This window comes from Perissodus microlepis, chromosome 5 (genome assembly GCF_051167445.1).
Source record: "Perissodus microlepis isolate ML-2025 ecotype Zambia chromosome 5, ASM5116744v1, whole genome shotgun sequence".
NCBI classification, from domain to species: Eukaryota; Metazoa; Chordata; class Actinopteri; order Cichliformes; family Cichlidae; genus Perissodus; species Perissodus microlepis.
In genome coordinates, this window is record NC_140465.1 from 5,191,770 (window position 1) to 5,211,546 (window position 19,777).

General features: G+C 43.0%; 1 protein-coding gene across 3 annotated transcripts in view; it reads left to right on the plus strand.

Moving 5' to 3' along the window:
• Window positions 1-1,986: 1,986 nt before the first annotated feature.
• Window positions 1,987-19,777, plus strand: part of slc41a1 (solute carrier family 41 member 1) — a 35,518-nt gene continuing 17,727 nt past the window's right edge. The window contains exons 1-4 of one of the 3 annotated variants that reach the window (XM_084927481.1): window positions 1,987-2,329; window positions 3,786-4,053; window positions 4,144-4,916; window positions 11,262-11,369. In XM_084927481.1, coding sequence (XP_084783607.1) covers window positions 4,431-4,916; window positions 11,262-11,369 — 594 coding nt within the window. In that variant the 5' untranslated portion in view covers window positions 1,987-2,329; window positions 3,786-4,053; window positions 4,144-4,430. Of the gene's footprint in view, window positions 2,330-2,522; window positions 2,801-2,986; window positions 3,629-3,785; window positions 4,917-11,261; window positions 11,370-19,777 lie in introns of those variants that run through there. The other 2 variants (XM_084927479.1, XM_084927480.1) reach the window with 2 other exon arrangements.

Consider the following 19,777-nt stretch of genomic DNA (forward strand, 5'->3'; position numbering starts at 1 on the left):
TCATTCATGTAAACAAGGTTAAATTCAGCTTTGAGCCATGAAAGGTGACAACATCTGGCCTTTTACAGACAAAAGTAAAACAAAGCAACAACAAATGACTTAATAAAATCTTAATAACATCTTTAAGTTTAAGAAAGAATTCCTGCAAGAGCTGTAAGACTAATGTCGCTCATGTATTTGTGCACTAAGTCCAAAACTAATCACACATCCTGACGCTCATGGAAAACAATATGCATTCAGTATGCATGAATGAATAAAATTGTAATTGCCAAATTGTAGCATGAGTAATCTGCCCGCGAGTGAAAGTGCGGCTTCCTGTTCACCTGCAAGCCTGCGTAAGTACACATCCACTCTGTGCGACTGTGACTCCCCTGCCTTCACTGGATGTTTCTGCTGTGTGCAAACAGACTCAGCTCAGAGGGGCAGGGTGTGGATGGATTGCAGCTTTTGCCTGCTGGGTGATCCTGGTGCTGCTGAGCTGAACTCCTGCTGTAAAGCAACAGGCAAACAGCACAACAAAGCTGCTGCTTCTCCGGGGACATTATTAGAGATGTTGTTCTACAGGAACATCAGGAGGAGGCAGATAACATAAACACACATCCACACATACTGTACAAGCACTTGTTTTGTTTTTTGTTTTTTCTTAAAGAGTATTGGTATTTCTGTAGTACATAGCATTCCAAAAACTAATAACAGTAGCAAAACAGTGCAATTAACCCTTATAAGTAGAAAAAATGCCTCCAAAGTGAGTGTAGTTTAAACTGGCAAACTAGTGTAATCCTGTTAGTACAATAGCAGCTTTCAATTTATTGTTTTGGTGTTGAGGAGCTACAGCTTTATGTTTCCTTTCTGTGTTGCAACACTTGTAAACAGCAGCTGCTGCCTTCAACAACAAGCCTGCTGTACACTACCTTCTGAATGACAGGAGGAAAGCAGAACCATTAAACATTATTTCTTAACATTTTAACTTTGTTGAACTGGCAGGTCTGTGTACTGACAAGAGACCAAAAAGGTTATCTGATATAAATTTACATTTCAGGTCACTTATAATAGCCTATTAGAGCAGTTTGGCTTCTACTAATGGGGATTAGTGTTACATAAAAGAGGCCCAAAGATGGAGCCTTGCGGAACTCCACAGGTGAGCTTAGAAACTTTGTTCAACATATCTCTGTTTCAGGGCTGTGGACCAAAGTCACAAATCTTGAAAGGACACTTGTTTTTCTTGAGACCTAACATCTTTTTTTCCCCTTTTTATTAGGCTATCAGTCATGTATGTAGATAGTTCATTACATGTGAATCTTTTCAGAATGTACATTCGTCCTCCCCACCATCACCAAGTGCTTGCTGATAACAGTGAAATTGTTGGGGTTCTCTCTCTAATGTTACACTGTTGTTGTGAAGTGATACATTAATATAACTGAACCGAAGCCCACTTGAAATGAAATTGGCCCACAAATAAAATGAGTTGTCTACCTTTTTTTTTTTTACTCATTACAGGTTTTAAAATAAATATTGTAGTAGTATCATAATAATGATGCAGTACTCTATATATTTTTAAATAATGTGGGGTTTTGTGTCATCTTTACACATTTTACAACCATATCAGTTCTAACCGTTCCTGCTTTAGGTCACATTGGTGACATTTCAAAACTTTCACTTATGCAAGCTGTCCTTTCCATGGTGGTGGATCAGTGACTAAATTTGCCCCAGATTGGTCAGACTCATACAGACCGTACTCATACCCCTGCCAGCCCATTCATTGAGAAATCAAGCTCTACTGTTAAACTAAAACTGCAGTCTCCGCGCGGTGGTAGTAAATTAGTGGCTTGTGGAAGAGACTGGCACGGCATGGGCACACACTGGGTAGAGCTTGTGGGGGGGCTTGTGCGCAATGGAAACCAGAGGGGTGGAAGGTCGGTAATGGAGGGGAGGGAGGTAAAGGTGGGGCGGGGGTCTATATCGACTATCCAGATTGTGGAAGGAGGGCCCGCCTAGTGGCTTCCTGGCCCCCTGCACCGTGCGGGTGTATTATAGATGCGCATCCAGGCAGCCGGGCGGCGTGGGGCACTGCATGTGTACAATGTAACGGGCAGACTGGAGCCGCACAGAGGGCAGGGCTTAACCATTAACTAACATTAACCATTAAATCAGCTGTGCAGAGCCGGTACCGCACATAAGGCGTGCGTACCGGCTTCCACGCCTCACAAGCCTGAGCGCGTTAACAAGAGGTGGAGGATAAATTCAGCCGGGCACACGGAGTCCCTGTACTCATACAGATCATCACTCCGGTCTGTCCGCCCCTCACACCGAGGACCGCTGGCACTCAGAGGTAAGCACCCGTGAGCTTTTTATGTATGTATTTATTTTTACATTACTTATTTTAATGTGCACATTTCTACCGGGATGTGTCATTCGAGACTCAAACTGCAAAGCCGCAACTTGTACCTCAGCTATGGTGATGGTGAAGAATGATTACTTTTTTTCTCTTTTTTAGGGGGGGACACAATTTTTCACGAGTTTAACACTCGTGGTTACAGTGGCAGTGACATGGGCTCCAGCCCGGCGATGGAACAGAGAGCCCTCTGCCCTCGTTTAAATGAGAAGCAGAACAGAATAGCAGGGCTCGTCTATTCAGCCCTGACCAGGGGAGCACTAATTTACGCCTTTGCCATGTTGGGTTCGGGTGGTGTTGGTCCTGACTACTAAGCAGAGGATTGTTTGAGCCGGGAAAGTCCGTGCGGATGTCGCAACTTGCAGTCAGAGGAAAGCTGCTTCAAGTCAGCAGCAGCAACACTGGAAGGTAAAAGAAAGGCCTTCAGAGTAAAAGCTGCTTTATTGTGTGAAGTAAAAACGGGTGGACCGTGACCTGATCTCACCAAGGATCGCGTCATAGATTGGTGATGGTATTTTTTCAACAGGCTTCATCACCACACTGAGTTGAATAATACAGCAGTTTATGTCAGTAGCTGACATTATTGTTTTAATTAAAGCAGCACTGAATGCTTTGCTTTACCTGCTGCTTATTTCTGTTGATACAAGTAGTTCATGTCGGTGTGAATGACTTACCATGTGTGTCCACGCTCGGTACTTGACTGCAGTGAGGTTGTTTCTGATGTGTGAAGGGGATCTCTGTTGTGTTACTGTTTGTTACACTCCTGTCTGCTGCAGTGAGTTTAAGAGTTGGGGGGTTTAAGCTGACGGCACTCTGGGCTCACGGGTAAAGTGAGGGGTGTTTTTTACTTTGAAAATCGTGACAGTGGTTGTTGTTGCGCTGCTGTGGTTGGAAGCTGTGCTTGCAGAGGATGTGCGCAGCGCCTCTGTTAATGGTGGAATATTTTTAGCCACCGGGAGGAAATTTGGCGCTGGATGAAACTGTTTTTAAACTCACTGTTGGGCTCTGCTCAGCACTGCTGTAATGGAGGGGAGAGCAAACAATTGTTTGGGGCTATACTAATCTATTAGTAGGGCTGACGGGGCATTTGTGGTACCCACGGTGAAGTTAGTGCCTAACAGTGATTTTCTGTCCTCTTTATTTATTTTAACATCTGAATATGACGAGCTGTAAAATCCAAGCCTAAACACCACCGCACAATGTCTCTGTCCTCCCACTAGTTAGATCTGAATGTTGGTTTGTAACTTTTTGAATTTTTTGATTTATGAATATTTTGATCAGAGCAGTAAAAGCTGCCCTGCTACTTAGAGATTTTTGGAAATAGACGTGGAGTACTGCTGGAAAATGATTTTATTTAAGACTGAATAATTAATGATATTCATTCTTTCCCCAGGTGACGGTCCACTCTGGTTGGAGAGATACTTTTCCACTGTTGGTAATTCAATCCTCATACTGAGACCTTTAAATATCACATTTGAAAACTGTCCAGCGGCCACGTGGTGTAAAGTGAGACGTTTGGAGCCCTGTGCAGCGACCAGTCTCACATGGACAGCAGACTGACAGCATGACCGGTGCCACTGCAGGTCTCTGATTTACATATTTTTCCAGCTTGTACTGAACTGCAAAGGACTGTTTGCAGCTGACTGCAGGGGATTTCTGTGGTGAGTCCCCTCCCTGTTGTTTTCTATCCTTTTCTATGTTGAACCAGTATGTCTTCTGTTTTTTGCCGGCCTAACCTGAGCACCTTGCAGTGAATGGAGAACATACTGGTTCTGCTCCCGAAGCACCGACAGGAACACAGGCTTTGCAGACGCACGGCTGCATGTGCCTCGCTGCAGGTTTTTTCTGGCAGAGTGTTTTTCTCCCAGTCTTTATGACCGACCTCCACACCTTGTCGGCCTCTTTAATGGGATAAATCAGTTGGACTGATCAGGTTCAAAACCAGATCCGGTGGTCAGTTCTGACTTTCCCACAAAACCGTTAGGCTGAGGCACGCTGACCTTTTCTTATCAAGCCCACTGTCTTCAAAGGCTTCCGCATGGTACTTTGGTCGAAAGAACAAGAAAAGCTCCCCGACATCGACATGTCCTCTGGGGCCATTGAGATGAAGAAGGAGGGAGGCCCCCTCACTTCGGCCTTCCTCAACTCCAACTGCACCGTCCACCCGGTGATCCTGACCAAGGGTCCCGAAGAAGTGAGCCCGGTGACCGGGGATGAGTTTGAGCTCACCGAGGTCACATCTTTCCCCGAGCGAGTGAATGAGACTGGGGAGAACGACGAGAGGTCGGAGATTGTGGTGGCCATGGACTGTCGGGCCAATGCCAAAGGTCAGCGAGAGGAGGATGCTTTGCTGGAGAATGCAAGCCAGAGCAACGAGAGTGATGACACCAGCACCGATCAGAGCCCCGAACCAACAGCACCCCTCAAGGAGACCTCCTTTTCCATCGGACTGCAGGTGGTCTTCCCCTTCTTGCTGGCCGGGTTCGGGACGGTGGCAGCAGGGATGGTGCTAGACATTGTCCAGGTGAGTGAGATTTCTTACACAACGTAATTGGCAACTCAGAATAAAGAACCCAGGCTGGTTAATCCTGTGTTGTCTACTCTTTAAAAAGTTTTTGTTTTGTTTTTTGCATTGACAGGGGTTTGGCTGTTGGAACTTGCAAAAAGTCTGGTGTCAATGCACAACCCCAACTTTTCCTCGCAGGCATTTACATTTCATTTCACAGCTGTTCTAAGCAGATCCACTGCACCAAGCAGGCCATGTGTAGTCACACTTACGGGATAGGCTCGCCCGTGAAACATTTGAATGACTAGTGCACCAAGGCCGGTTTGCCTTGGCGTGTGTCAGTCATCGTGCTGGTGGCCTATCTGGTTGCCTGCCTTTGAGGATGTGTGTATGGGGCGGTTATCAGACACCATGGGGGTATTTACATAAGATTTTCTCCTCAGCGGCTGGGCTGACTGTCCCTGTGGCTGGCGCATACTGGTACACACTGGTGTGTCTTCTAACGAGTCAACACACACACCTCTTTTCAAAATCTCACATAAAGTACAAGAAACAATAGACGGTATTTGCATAGCAGTGCATAGCAATGGAGCTATATGATCCACTTGGCCTTTAAAGGAGAATAGGACTTGATTTCCTGATGAGTCACTGCCTTTGCTCTGAGAGGATCCAAGTGTGCTCTGTAGAAATGTCATTTTGACAGGTCATATATTTATTTGAAGTCTGCTTGGAATGCAGATAAAGCCGGCCGTGTCAGTCCGCCAGGTCTGGGCAAACTGTGTGCACACACGCTGATGCCAACATGGTGGACCCCAGAAACTCAGAACAGACAGGAGGGGGGAGGCGGGGGAATAAGTTTACTTTCTTTGAGCACCTGAAATGGCAGCGTACTACAACTGAGCTAGAGTCGGAGTAAAAACAAAATACAATTCAGCACCAAGGCCTCTATTACCATGTGGTTAGGTATCCTCGCTAAACCAGGAATGCAGAGGTTTGAGGTCAAAAAAGTTTTCATGCTGCCTCAACTTAGGCACCATGCTGCTGCGTTCTCTTTAATTTCCAAAACACTCAGTGCACCATTCTTTCAGAGGTGTGACTGGAAACAAGCTCACACAGAAGGTAGAGGGCCGTATCCCTCCCTGCTGGTCTAGCACTCTTGTACCTGAGAGTAAATAGCTGAAAGAAATGGCTGCAGTAAGATGCGAGGCTTCTTACTGCAGTTCCATTGAGGTCGGCTGAGCATCCAGCAGGTCGTCTGGCTGCCTAATTCCCCCCGTGACACCATGAAACGCTAACTCAGCTAATCCCCCCTGTCCTTGCAGGAAGGTAGTTGTCTAACTCTATCTCACTCTCTCTCTCTCTCTCTCGTTGGGACTGCAGTTGATCCTCGGCTATAAGTGAGCATAACTTTCTGAGGTCACGTGCTTAGGGTTAGGTCGAGCCCCAAGACCTAATGTATATGAAGCTGATGAAAAAGTAGATGTAGTTTCTCGTGTTGGAAAACTCTTTTTTTTTTTTTTTTTTGTCTCCTGATTGCCAAAACGTGAATAGAACAAGTTTTAACTTGATGCTAAAACACGAGGCAGGTCTGTTTTCTTGCTGCACTGATCTTTATTTGTCTCGCTAAATAAGGAGCTAATTTATGCAGACAAGTAAAGCACAGATCTTTATTTGATTATCAGATAAGATAAAGTGATCCAGGAGAACTTAACTAGCTCGCCTGAGTTCAGAAGTTTCTCTCTATGGATAAAATTCAAAGTCATTTGGGTCTTGCTGTTCTTGTGTTTCTTGGATTGTTCTCAAATTAGACAGAATTATTTGTTTGTTCTTTTGGTTCATTTGTTTACCCCTTATTTCTCCTGGAGGTTAGAATAAAAAGGTCAGGACTCAGTAATCTCCAGTTCCAAAGATGATATATTGGTTATGAGACAAAGAAAACACTATAGCCAGTAGCAAGCTTTTCTTCTGGGATGCCTGAACCTTTAGTTAATGTGTCTGCCTGGCCTGAGTTTAAAAGCTGTGGTTTGGACACTTGTATACTCGACTTTCTGTGTCACTTTCTATATTGGCTCTTTGACCTCTTAAATCCTGGTCACTTTGACCATCTACCACACACGCACAGAGTTTTCTGGCCTTTTTCCCTCACAAGGTTGGCCCAGAAAGGATTGTCCAACTGGTATAGAGGAGTGAGACGTCTGCATAGTTGTGCTTAGTGACTTGGCAGGCAAATGACCTAAAACTGTCAGTCTCTCATAGGCAGGGCTGGGAACCCAGGACTGACCTGCTCAGTTGGACTGAAGGTTACGTGTGGTTTGGAAAGGTCACGCAGTGCTAGTTTTCTTGGGGATGTCGGAGTCCAAGGCCAAATTGGTGATTTTTGTTATTTTGAAACACACGCACACTTACTCACAGTCACATAAGATTTCATCATTTGAGCAATCAATCTACAAACAAAAAGCTGAAAAAAGACAAAAGCAAATATGCGTGTCCAGTGTTGTATGTTATGATAATCATCCGCGTGTGTTTGTCTGCCTCAGAGTTAGCTGTCTGGCCTGGTGTGCGGTGTCTGTAGACTGAAACACCAAAAAAGAGGAAAAAGAATAGAACACAGCTTCAGCCTCAAAGACACACGGTCTAAAAATACAGCAACCAGTAAACAGGAAATCATAGTCCACACAAAGGTTTAACTCTGGCCAAGCCTTCACTACCCACCAGATACCATTTTGGTCCAACCACATCCACTTGCTTGGTTTTCACACAGGAGTCACTTTCAAACCAGAACGTGGGCTTAATTCCCTCAAACTGCATCGTCTCTTCAGCTTCTAGCTTCATACCCAGACTTTGGTTTCCATAGCTTAATTAGACACTACTTAAATTCACACCACACTACGCTATTTTTCTATTTTTTCCAGAATTTGTCTGAACAAAATCACCAAAATCTTAAAAATCACAATTTAATAACCCCATGTAAGCATATGTGTCTAAACTTCTGCCCTCCCTATTGCAGTGACTGACTGCTTGTTATGAGTAGTTGTTTTATTTTGGTGACTTCTGCTTGTAATGTTGATGACGTGACGGTCATTAACAATGTTATCAGCTCGCAGCTCTTAAAACGTGACCATATCCCAGATAGCTGCTTGGTTAGGATGTGAGTGATAGGGATGGACAGGATTAGTGGGTTAGAGTGCTTTTGTGTTGCCCCATGCTCTGATTGATCTTTCACAGTGTGAAAGATCCTGAGGAACCTTTGATCCTAGGCTGCTTATTTGCTCCCCCCCTCATCACAGAGTTCAGGCTTTCCACCCCAGCCCTTCTTATCTGGTCCCAAACAATTCAGTTCAGTTCAGTTTTATTGATATGGCACCATATCCCAACATTACCAGCCTCAAGTCACTTTGTATCGTAAGGCAAAGTCTCCACAATAATAGACAGGAAACCCCAGCAATCATACAAGCCTGTATGAGCAGCAAACTCCCTTCATAACAGGAAGAAACCTCCAGCAGAACCAGGCTCAGGCCTGCGAAAGCATTATCTAGGTTGCCGACTTGAACTGTGGGGACTGTGTTTGATTTTCCTTTCAAAATTCATAGAAATCTAAAAAGAGGTAAATTGCCATGTGATGATAGCTGATGGTTTTGAGATGGAGTTTTGACTTTCTTTTGCTCCCCACTTGGACTCTTTCCATTCATGCAGCCAAAACCTGCTCGGTAAAACTACATATAGACTACAGATTCTTCTGGTAGCTTGCCCTACATATTCTTCTTATCTAAATGCAGATATTAGTTTATACAGATAAACTAGACCCTGACTGTACCATCCATGCTGCAGCAACAGAAAAACGAAACAGACACCACCTGCTGTAGTGTCTGTGACGCTGCTGGAGTTGCGTTGACATTGCATGCCATCGGGGTTCGGCGTCCCGCTCAACACAGCAAGTACAATTATCACAAATAAAATAAAAGGTCACGTTTCTCAACTGGGCATCCCGACCCTTGCGGGGCTTGCATACCAGAGCTCCTATAGGTCTGTACACAGAGGTACTGCAGTTCTCCAGTCGAGTTCTTAGAAGCGAGGAGGGAGGGTTTGTTTGGCTCCGAGCCAGCGTTCCATGGAGACAACAACATATATCACCACAGGGGAGGCAAAGAGGAAGATAGGCCAGTGAGACAGAAGGAAAGCTTGAAAACATACAGCTATGAAAGAAGAGAGAAGTGCTCACAAGGCTGTCGGGTTGGCAGAGGGCAGTGAGCCAAGCTGAGAGGCTGGTTGTTGGAAATGAGCTCTGCTTGGCTTAACGACAGCTAAAGGGATAGGCAGAAGGAGTTCAACCACCACCTCTAAAGACAACACGAGCGTACGAGTGTAGGCGACACTCCTTATCAGTGCTGTACATCTGGTGGAAGCAACCTAGCGAGCACACACATTAGACCTCTGTGTGAGAAATGCAGGCCAGCAGTGTTGTCTTGTAGCTTCAGCATCTGTTTTCCCCTCTTTCTTTTCTGCTCGGTGTCAGCCTCAGTGAATATTGATTCCACTCGGGTTAGACTGGACTGTAAGTGCTGGGGGCCAGTGGGACCGGCACCTATGATAAGCACTTTGACTGGAGATAAATCGATGGCCTTAGCTTCAGCAATAGCTTTGTTTCTGGCCACAGTAGACTGCAAATCTGCTATCGCTGCATGAAGTCTAATGGAGGGAGAAGTTCGCAGAGGGAGTTACAGGGAACCCACCTCTCGAGGACTGGCCAGCAGCCAGGGACCAGGTTATCGAAGGTCAGGCCTAATAATACTAGCTGTAAATGTAATTTCAGACCATCTACTGGATACACAGCTGAGCAGTCTTGTTCCCTTACTCGTTCCCTTATTTGTGGCTCTGTCCAGCTTGTCCACTACCTTCAAAGCTGATTTAGATAGATGAGCTGCTGGCTGACTTTCTCGGAGTAGTGTGTACAGCAAAATGTAGCTTTTTTTATGCTGCGGTAAGAGCTGAGCAAGCAAGCGCACCCCTGGCAATGAATGACCAGATGCTGAAGCACTAAAGTAGGCACAAGTAATATCAAACTATTTTTTTCTATGGTACATGATGCACTGGGCTTTGGCTTTACTCTATTAATTCAGTCGGATGTTTTGTACACTCATGTTGTGTTATGTGTCACAGAGGGTCCCCATGAGGAGGGCAGAGCACTGAGAAATATTTTGCTTTTCCTTATTTTCTATCTTATGCATACTATATAATAGATTACAGTGGTGCTCATATTAAACATGGGCAAAGTTTCAGATAATCAGAGTACCATATGTACAAGTAATCCTATAAGCCATAACAGTGTTCAGGTTTAGCATTTGCTTGATGATATCAATGAGATTGGGTATCTTTAACCAATGAGAGGAGAGTTGGCTTAGGTGTGAGGGAGCTAAAACGACTTGTTTCAGACATTGATTGAACTGGAAATTAACATAATGCTTTGCCTTTAAGAGTTGCTAATCATCTAGTTCACTTGGCTTCTAAATATTCAGTCCCATCTATCTTACTGATGCTGTTTAGCTGCGCCGTGTTTCCATTTGTGTGGCACTGGATGGTAAAACGGCCGTGTGGAGAACAAGATCTGGTTCCGCCCATCAAAAAATATTCAGTTCAATTCGGTTTTATTTATATAGCGCCAAATCACAACAACAGTCGCCTCAAGGCGCTTTATATTGCACAGTAGATTGTACAATAATAGATACAGAGAAAAACCCAACAATTATATGACCCCCTATGAGTAAGCACTTTGGCGACAGTGGGAAGGAAAAACTCTCTTTTAACAGGAAGAAACCTCCGGCAGAACCAGGCTCAGGGAGGGGCGGGGCCATCTGCTGCGACCGGTTGGGGTGAAAGAATACCGAGATTGCAGTCTGCTTTTATTCTGGAATATCTTGTACAGTACAGATTTTGATATAAATATAAATGTGTATAGTATTATGATTACACAGAGACATGAGACAGTCCCTGTGTTTACGCTACAGGAGATGGTGGGTAAAGGTGATAGAGAAGGAAAACAGAATGCAAGCTAAAGTAGGAGAGTGATCAATCATTTCAGCTTTATGTTTTACTGCCCTTGTTCTTGTTAAGAGGGAGCTGGCATGATACATAGTGTGAAAGGTCTATAGAGGCAGACTTTCTGCTCTTTAATGCAGGAGTTGTTTCACCTCTAAATCAATATTAAAGGTTGCACAGACTCAGAGACAGTCTGCTCCGAACTGCAGCTAACCTCTATCTATGCGGGTGACAGCATTCTGTGTGTCTGTGAACCTGTTTCAGTATGGCAGAGTGTGCGCTCTGTTAATGTTGTGGTGCTGATAATAATGTTTTGCTATGTCATTGCAGCACTGGACGGTGTTCACCGATGTGTCTGAGGTGTTCATCCTAGTTCCTGCACTGCTGGGGCTTAAAGGCAACTTGGAGATGACGCTGGCCTCCAGACTTTCTACAGCGGTAAGAAACTTGTTTGTTTGTTTCCACCTCAGACTACTAGCCTGTTACAGGTTGCACGTCTTCCATGACCTTTTATCTTATATTGAAAGGCTGTCATAGCAGTGATGAGTAACTGAGGTATAAATTTTGGATTTGTTTACTTTAAGTTGCATTGAATTTTCTTTAATAGTTGTTCAATCTATTGCCAGACCTATGGTCACTGTCAGACCCCTCAAAGCTGATTGTGCGTAGTTCAGAGGTCATATTGCCTATGTGACATAGGTTTCAGACAAACTGATTCCTCACATTCCTCACTAAATATTTCCACTGACCCCATCTAGCTTGTTCACCTGGGTTAGCAGGTTGTTTAAAGGTGAATGGAAGTTTTTTACCTCTGCCTGAAGACGTGAACTCCAAATATCAAGTAATTTGAACTAAAAGTGTTTTCCTTTGATCTAGTAGCTAAAAATTGATTGAATTCTCAGAATATGCTGGTATAGCTCAATCCAGTGTCACATCACTGTTGGAGCTGTGAGATAATTTATTGGACTTCATAAAACTACCAGTTGTGAGGGAAAAATTAGTATTTCCAATTGTCTGAGGAGTTATTGCTGGAGGTTGCTGCCTTTCGCTAGGTGAAATTAAGCTGAAGGCAAATGGTCTTCATTTCCTGTTTGTGTCGCAATTTTCACAGAGTCAGTACCACGGAAATCGATAGCAACTGCAAGGAAGTTTTCACCAACCGGTCAGGAATACACACTGATTGTTCTGCAACCACTTTCCAACTGGTTGCAGAACACTTATTTGCTCCTTGTAACCAGCAGTTGTCGGAGGGTGATGGGCTGCTCTCTAGGCCTGTGTGACTGCTACTTTATTTGCTCGACCCTACGTTGTCACACACCCACAATAAAAATAAGTTAACGTCACATGGTTAGGAGTCACATAACGTGAAACCTTAATAACATATTGTCATATAACATTTGGTTAACTATTAGCTGCTTATAGTGTTTCACAGATACCAAAGTTCTTAGTAGCTCTAATTTCAGCTAGTTACCCATCTAGCCATTCATAGCCAAATGTATACAGTCACATGCTTTTGTTTGTGAAGGTGCAGTGATTCTATGACTGCAGTTTGATACTAAAGGCAATTCTTACTGCTTTGCTATCTGTGAGCTGACAATACCATTTCACATTGTACATAGCTAGCAGGGTCGATGACCTGACAGCACAGGTAACCAGGGGTTAGCAACAAAACTTACATTTTTTTAATAAGTCCAGTAGTGCTCTTAATTGCACCAATCCTCACATTCTTTCCACTAGCCTGTGTGAAACCAGTGACTCCTCATCCACGCTGCAAAAAAAAGTCATATGTTTGCAAATTTGTTCTGGAAAATTGCTCCAGTGTACTAACTCATTCTGCTCCAAGCTAAAGCTAAATCTTTAAATCTTGTTTATGTCATCACCTCCTAAATACACCAGTTGGTTTAACCTGTGAATTGGTGGCTACAGCAAAGGTTTCAGATGCAGAATTGAATGCTGAATATGATTTGCAGGTGCACTACTTAAAACTGCACTTTGCAGAGGTTTTATATATGTATAATTTCCATATTTTCTCAGTAAGAGCCCAACGATAGAGGAAAACAAACGGGAAAAGTTGAATATTTGAGGAAACACCGTTGATGGTGATTTAAGGTTCAAACTTCAACAGATTTTTGTAATGATTTGCTTTACTTTCTATTTTATTTCTGTTTTAATTCAGAGCCCAGTGTATAATGGTTAATAACTGTCAGATTGGGCAGTGGAAGTAGTAATGATTTGTCAGAGCTTCAGCACTGATTGAACCAACGTTGTGTAGTTCGATTGGCTGTATTCAAAGTAATGAAAACACAAAATGCATTAGTCATAATAACGTTACATGCATCTACGTGGAAATATGGAAATAAATAAAACAGACTTTTGCATCGATTCTTTCTTTAGTCTGCAAAGTTTTCACTTTTCTCACATCCATCTTCACAAAGTAGGCCCGACCCTGGTGCTTGTCCTGAAACATTACTGTTAGCTCTCTGCTGGCTGGCCTCAGCAGGACCACGTTTCTTTCCACGCCGCCGCTAATTATGAGCAGATTAAGACCACTGTAAGTTTCCTAATGCGCTTATAACTGAAAAAAATCATGTAATCCCCAGTACTGGCTGGCTGTCGGAGTTTTCAGTTCACATGACTGTGGTTCCTTTTTGATTTTTTTCCCTTTGGACTTTTTTAACCTATTTACTGAGGCGATTAAGGAATGAGGAAATAAGCAGCTGTTTTCTCAGTTCTGTTGAATATAATTGGGCCTAATTGATTATGTATGATCGTTGATGGATTGCCAGCACCACCTGCATTGCAAAGAAAGTTGGGAAAAACTGCAAAGTGTTATCAGAGATTACAATGGCAACAACAGTCGCTGTTTCCCTGTATACTCAACTCGTGTATGTTCAGGATTCAGAGCTGGAAACTGCAGACTTGCTCTGTATTTATTAAATAAGAGTGAATGCCAGCAGCTGAAAAACATGGTGCTGCTTTTGAATTTTAGGATATCCATGTTATGTCATCTATGAATCACTTTAACAACATCTCTCTGATGATCCCAACACCATTAATCCAGCCTCCTACACACACACACACACACACACACACACACACACACACACACACACACACACACACACAGCTAAGGATTTGGCATCATTATCACACATCATCACATAACGCCAGGCTATGTTTCTGAGAATTTCTGTGTGTCGTCTGTGTACTCTGTCAGTTTACATGTTGTTCTAAAGGGAAATGTGGTTAGGAAATTCAAAAGCCTCGCAGCTTTTATTGCATCAAGATATATTCTTTGAAACTGAGGCTCTTATATTACGCTCCAAGGTTTTAAGGAAAGTCATATGTGGAGTTGCACAGCTGTTTGGCTCAGTTTTATCTGTTTGCCTTAAACCTTCTTATCAGCATTCGTGGCCATCTTCCCACTCTGAGTGACAGCACAACTGTCGTAGCAGCAGGCGTGCACGCACATACTTACTGATGGGCGTGGTGCATGTGTTTGTGACTCTAATGCTTTGTATCTGGCAGATGCATGAGTTATATTGACGTACATGGCTGCACACTTGATTGTCATGTAAGACCAGTTGTTTTAGTGCCAGATTAACTGGATGCTGCTAGACTACGTGAAATGTAAGAGGATGAGTAATGCTTCACACGTACGCACTGAGGCATAGAGACCATCCTGCTGTTTCTCAATGCTGTTTTGTTTTTTCATTTAAATACTTTGGTATGGGGGGGACTTCTGGTTGAGCTTTGATGGAGTAGGACGCGAGTCTGGGAGCTCCCGCCGATTTCAATTAAATTGTTATTTATTCGCGCGTTTTGGCCATATTTCCAGTCCTGTTTTGGTTTGTGGATTGTCTTGTTGAGAAGTTTTACTCGGACCGGCGTAAAATGGCAGCAAAAAATGTTAAAACCCGCAGTACTATTCAAACACAACTGAGGCCTAGTTTGCAAACCGCGACCACACCCTCGAGTGAGCCGTCGTCTCCTGCAAAGCCCCCCACATGTCAAGCTAATCCTGATATTGAGGCTCTCAAGGTCGAGTTGCTGGCTTCGCTGAGGAAAGATATCGCCGACATCTTTAAAAAGGAACTTCAGGATACTCTGGGTGATGCTTTGTCTACCATTAAGTTCGACCTGCAGGCGGTGAAGACGCAGCTGGCGATCGATAAAGCTGCCAATGACGCTACCATGTCTGAGCTAAAAGGTACGGTCAAGGAGATGGAGCACGCACTTACTGTCTGCTCTGATGATATAGCTGAGATGAAAAACACTATCAAGGGCCCCACAGCTCATGTAGCCAAGCTGGAAAGTAAGTGTGAAGATTTGGAGTCCAAGTCGCGGCGCAACAATGTTAGGATAGTGGGAGTACCGGAGGGCCCTGACACGTGCACCACTGCTGCCGTAGCTTCCTTGCTAAAAGAAGCATTTGATCTGGGGAAGGAGCCGCTTTTGGATCGTTCGCACAGGACCCTCCAACCCGCACCTAAGCCCGGCGACCGTCCACGAGCCATTGTATGCAGGTTTCATTACCACACTGACTGTGTTGACATTTTACAACGTGCTAGAGAACGCCGACAGATTAAAGTTGGAGATCGGACCATCTCAGTCTTCCCCGACTACACCGCCAGGGTGGCACGGGCTCGTGCTGCATTCAACACGGTCAGGCAGCAACTCCGTGGCATTGAAGGTGTTCGGTATGGCCTGCTTCATCCAGCGCGACTCCGCATCACATATAAGGGTGTCGAGAAGGACTTTGTTTCAGCAGAGGAGGCCAGTGATTATGTCAAAACTTTGATCTCTGGGTGAGCCTCAATAGCCCCTCAGTTTGATGCTGTAATGCTGCTAAGGGTTCATGCTCTCCTTAGGTTTAACGCCACCTGTGCATTGTTTTCTTAGGCCATTGTGCTAGTTATTGTACTGTTGGTGTGCTGGTTCCTTTTACTTTCATTGTTATTTATTGAAACTGAATCATATATTATACTCTTGAACTTCGGACCAGTCCGGCACAATCTTCTCCAAGCTTGCTGCATTGATTTACATAGGACTAGGTTGTTTTTTGTTTCTGTTAAATTTTTATTTATTTATTTTTTTGTTTGGTTGTTTTTGTTTTAATTGTTTATCTATTTATGTATGTATTTATTTTATTTTTTTTTAATTTTATGCACTTTCGGTGATTTGTTGGAAAGTTCTCCTTCTGAGGAAGTCATATTTTGTACTGTGAGATCTTTTTTGGTTGGTTGGTTTCCTTTTTCTTTTTTCCCTTTTTAAAAAAACATGTTTACTGTTACACGCACACTGTTATACTGTAGAGAAGTTGGCGAGAGGTTATTTTTCCCTCTCTCGCTTTTATTTTTATTTAGACTCCAATTAGTCCAGTCACTTCGGTGAATCATTTTTGCTACTTTGGGGGTACACTGCTGTCTCCTTTGTTCTGTTCTGTGGAGACTTGGGGTGTATTTGTGTTCAGGGTTGGGTTGGGGGGGCTGTCCCATTTCGGCTCTTCATGGCCACTGGCATTTTGGTTTGGTCTTTTTCTTCTTCCTTTTTATGAATGGTTAATGGCAATATAGACCCCAGCATTGCTGGGTCAGGTATGCCTCTTAGATTCATTAGTTGGAATATCAGAGGTATGGGTAACCCTGTTAAGAGATCTAAGGTTTTTACTCACTTGAAACGTCTAAATTCTGACATAGCATTTTTACAGGAGACTCATCTTCGCATTAAGGATCATTATAGGTTATATTGCCCTTGGGTAGGTCAGGTCTTTCACTCAAATTTTAATTCGAAAGCTAGAGGAGTGGCCATTCTCATTAATAAAAAAGTTCAATTCTCTTCGACCAATGTTATCGCTGATAGGAATGGTAGATACATCATTGTTGCTGGTACCCTAATGCAGAAAAAGGTTTTGTTGGTAAATGTATATGCCCCGAATTTTGATGATGCTGAATTCGCTAATAAATTGCTGAGTAACATCCCCTTTCTGAATACACATTTGCTTATCCTTGGTGGTGATCTGAATTGTGTTTTTGATCCAATTTTGGATCGATCTAGTCCTCGTAATTTGACTCCATCATCTATGTCTAAAATATTCTCAGATTTTATGAAACAGAATGATCTTGTTGATCCATGGAGATTTCGCAACCCTTCAATCAAAAAAATTTCGTTTTTCTCTCAGGTCCACCAGTCTTATTCCAGGATTGATTATTTTTTCATCGACAGAACTCTTAATTCATGTGTTAATTCTTCCGACTATTCTGGTATTGTAATATCTGATCATTCTCCTCTGCTATTGGATGTTCAGCTTTCTACCCATAAACGTAGTCCTCCACTTTGGAGATTTAACTCTCTCCTTCTGGCGGATAAAGAATTTTGTGAATTTATTTCAAGCTCTATTGAGGAGTTCTTGTCCTTCAATCAGGATGATTCTGTTTCATATTCTCTGCTATGGGAGACTCTTAAATGCTACCTGAGAGGTCAAATTATTTCTTACTCTGTCCGTGCTAATAAAAAGATTAATGCCAGGCTTAAAGAACTTATAGCTGCAATTAGTAACGTTGATCAAAGTTATACACTGAACCCTTCTCCAGAATTACTGAAGCAGCGCCTTGATTTGCAAGCAGAATTTGATCTTATGTCAACCAAAGAGGCTGAGCACTTATTACTACGCAGTCGTGGCTCATATTACGAATATGGTGACAAGGCTAGTCGCTTGTTGGCACATCAGTTACGACGTCAGGCCTCCTCGCATGTGATACCCAGTATTAAACACTCTTATGACAATATTACTACAGATCCCTTGGAAATTAATTCTACCTTTAAAACATTTTACTCTTTGTTGTACAAGTCCGAATTTCCCACGGATAAAGCTAAAATGAATGCATTTCTTCATAATCTTTCAAACCCTGTTATTGGTGCTAATGATGCGGGGCAATTGGACTCCCCATTATCTGTTGAAGAAGTATTAAAAGCTATTACAGTTATGCAGTCTAATAAAGCCCCGGGCCCGGATGGGTTTCCAATTGAATTTTATAAAACATTTATTGGTAAATTGGCACCATTGCTTTTGTCTGTGTTTAACGAATCCTTGGAAACGGGTTCATTACCACCTACTTTCACACAAGCAACCATAGCGCTCCTTCTCAAAAATGACAAGGACCCAACCTCCTGTGGTTCCTACAGGCCATTATCTCTGCTTAATGCCGATGCAAAGGTATTGGCTAAAGTAATTGCATCTCGCCTTGAGGATGTGCTTCCTCGAATTATATCTGAAGAGCAGAATGGCTTTATAAAGGGACGGCAATTGTTTTTTAATACCCGTACACTCTTTAATGTTATTTACTCAAAGCGTCTATCTGAACTTCCTGAACTTGTGATTTCTTTAGATGCTGAAAAGGCTTTCGATAGGATGGAGTGGGAGTACTTGTTTGCAGTTTTAGAGAAATTTGGTTTTGGCGATAAATTTATTTCCTGGATTCGGCTTCTTTATTCGTCCCCTAAAGCCAGTGTTCATACTAATGATGTTTACTCTGATTATTTTGCGCTGGGTCGTGGTTGTCGTCAAGGTTGCCCTTTGTCTCCCTTACTCTTTGCCATTGCCATCGAGCCTCTGTCTATTGCATTGAGATCTTCTTCTGTATTCAGGGGAATCATCCGTAATGGAATTACACATAAAGTATCATTGTATGCGGATGACTTGTTATTATATATGACTGACCCTGCATGCTCCATCCCTGCTGTTTTAAGTATTCTGGAGAACTTCAGTTCGTTTTCAGGTTATAAATTAAATTTGGGGAAAAGTGAGTGTTTTCCTGTTAATACGGCAGCACGTCAACTTCAACAGTCCGATCTACCCTTTCGTCTCAGTCCATCTGGGTTTAAGTACTTAGGGATTAACGTGACTCGCTCTCTAGCTGGCCTTAAATCAGCAAATTTGTCTCCTCTTATATCAAGGATCACATCTGATATTCAAAGATGGGGTAATCTCCCCCTTTCTTTAATCGGTAAGATTAATGTTGTTAAAATGAACATCTTACCAAAATTTTTATTTTTATTTCAGTCAATTCCCTTATTTTTGCCGAAACATTTTTTTGTTTCACTGGACAGGATTATTGGTTCTTTTATTTGGGGAAGGAAGCCACCTAGGGTCTCTAAAACTTTGCTGCAGCGATGCAGATTTAGTGGAGGACTTGCATTACCTAATTTTTTAGCCTACTACTGGGCCGCTCACATCCATAAACTTTGCTACTGGCTAAAATCTTCTGGTTCCTCGTGGTGTAAATTGGAGCTATCGTCATGTAAGGGCTCTTCTCTACCGGCTTTGCTCTATTCCTCTTTACCCGTAAAACCCTCTCTGTACACTGATAATCAGGTGGTTCTTAACACACTCAAAATCTGGTTTCAGTTTAGACGTCACTTTAATTTTGTAATGCCGTCTTCCTCGGGTCCTCTAAGCGACAACCATTTGTTTCCCCCTTCACTTTTGGACTCGACATTCTCAGTGTGGTGTGACAAGAGTATAAAACAGTTCAAACATTTATATGTGGATGGTGTTTTCGATAGTTTTCCCAACTTGTCTTCTCGTTATAATCTCCCTATTACCCATTTGTTTCGCTATTTTCAAATTCGAAATTTTGTTGCCAAGTGTTTCCCAAATTTCCCCTCTTTACCTCCAGAACAGCAGTGGGAAACTACGTTATCATTTATTCCTCATCACAGAGGAACCATTTCGAAACTCTATGATGCTATTCTGCCTTTTAGTAACCACTCTAATGTTAAGCTTAAGTGTACATGGGAAGGAGAACTAGGAATTCGAATACATGAGGAGTCTTGGGAACAGGCTA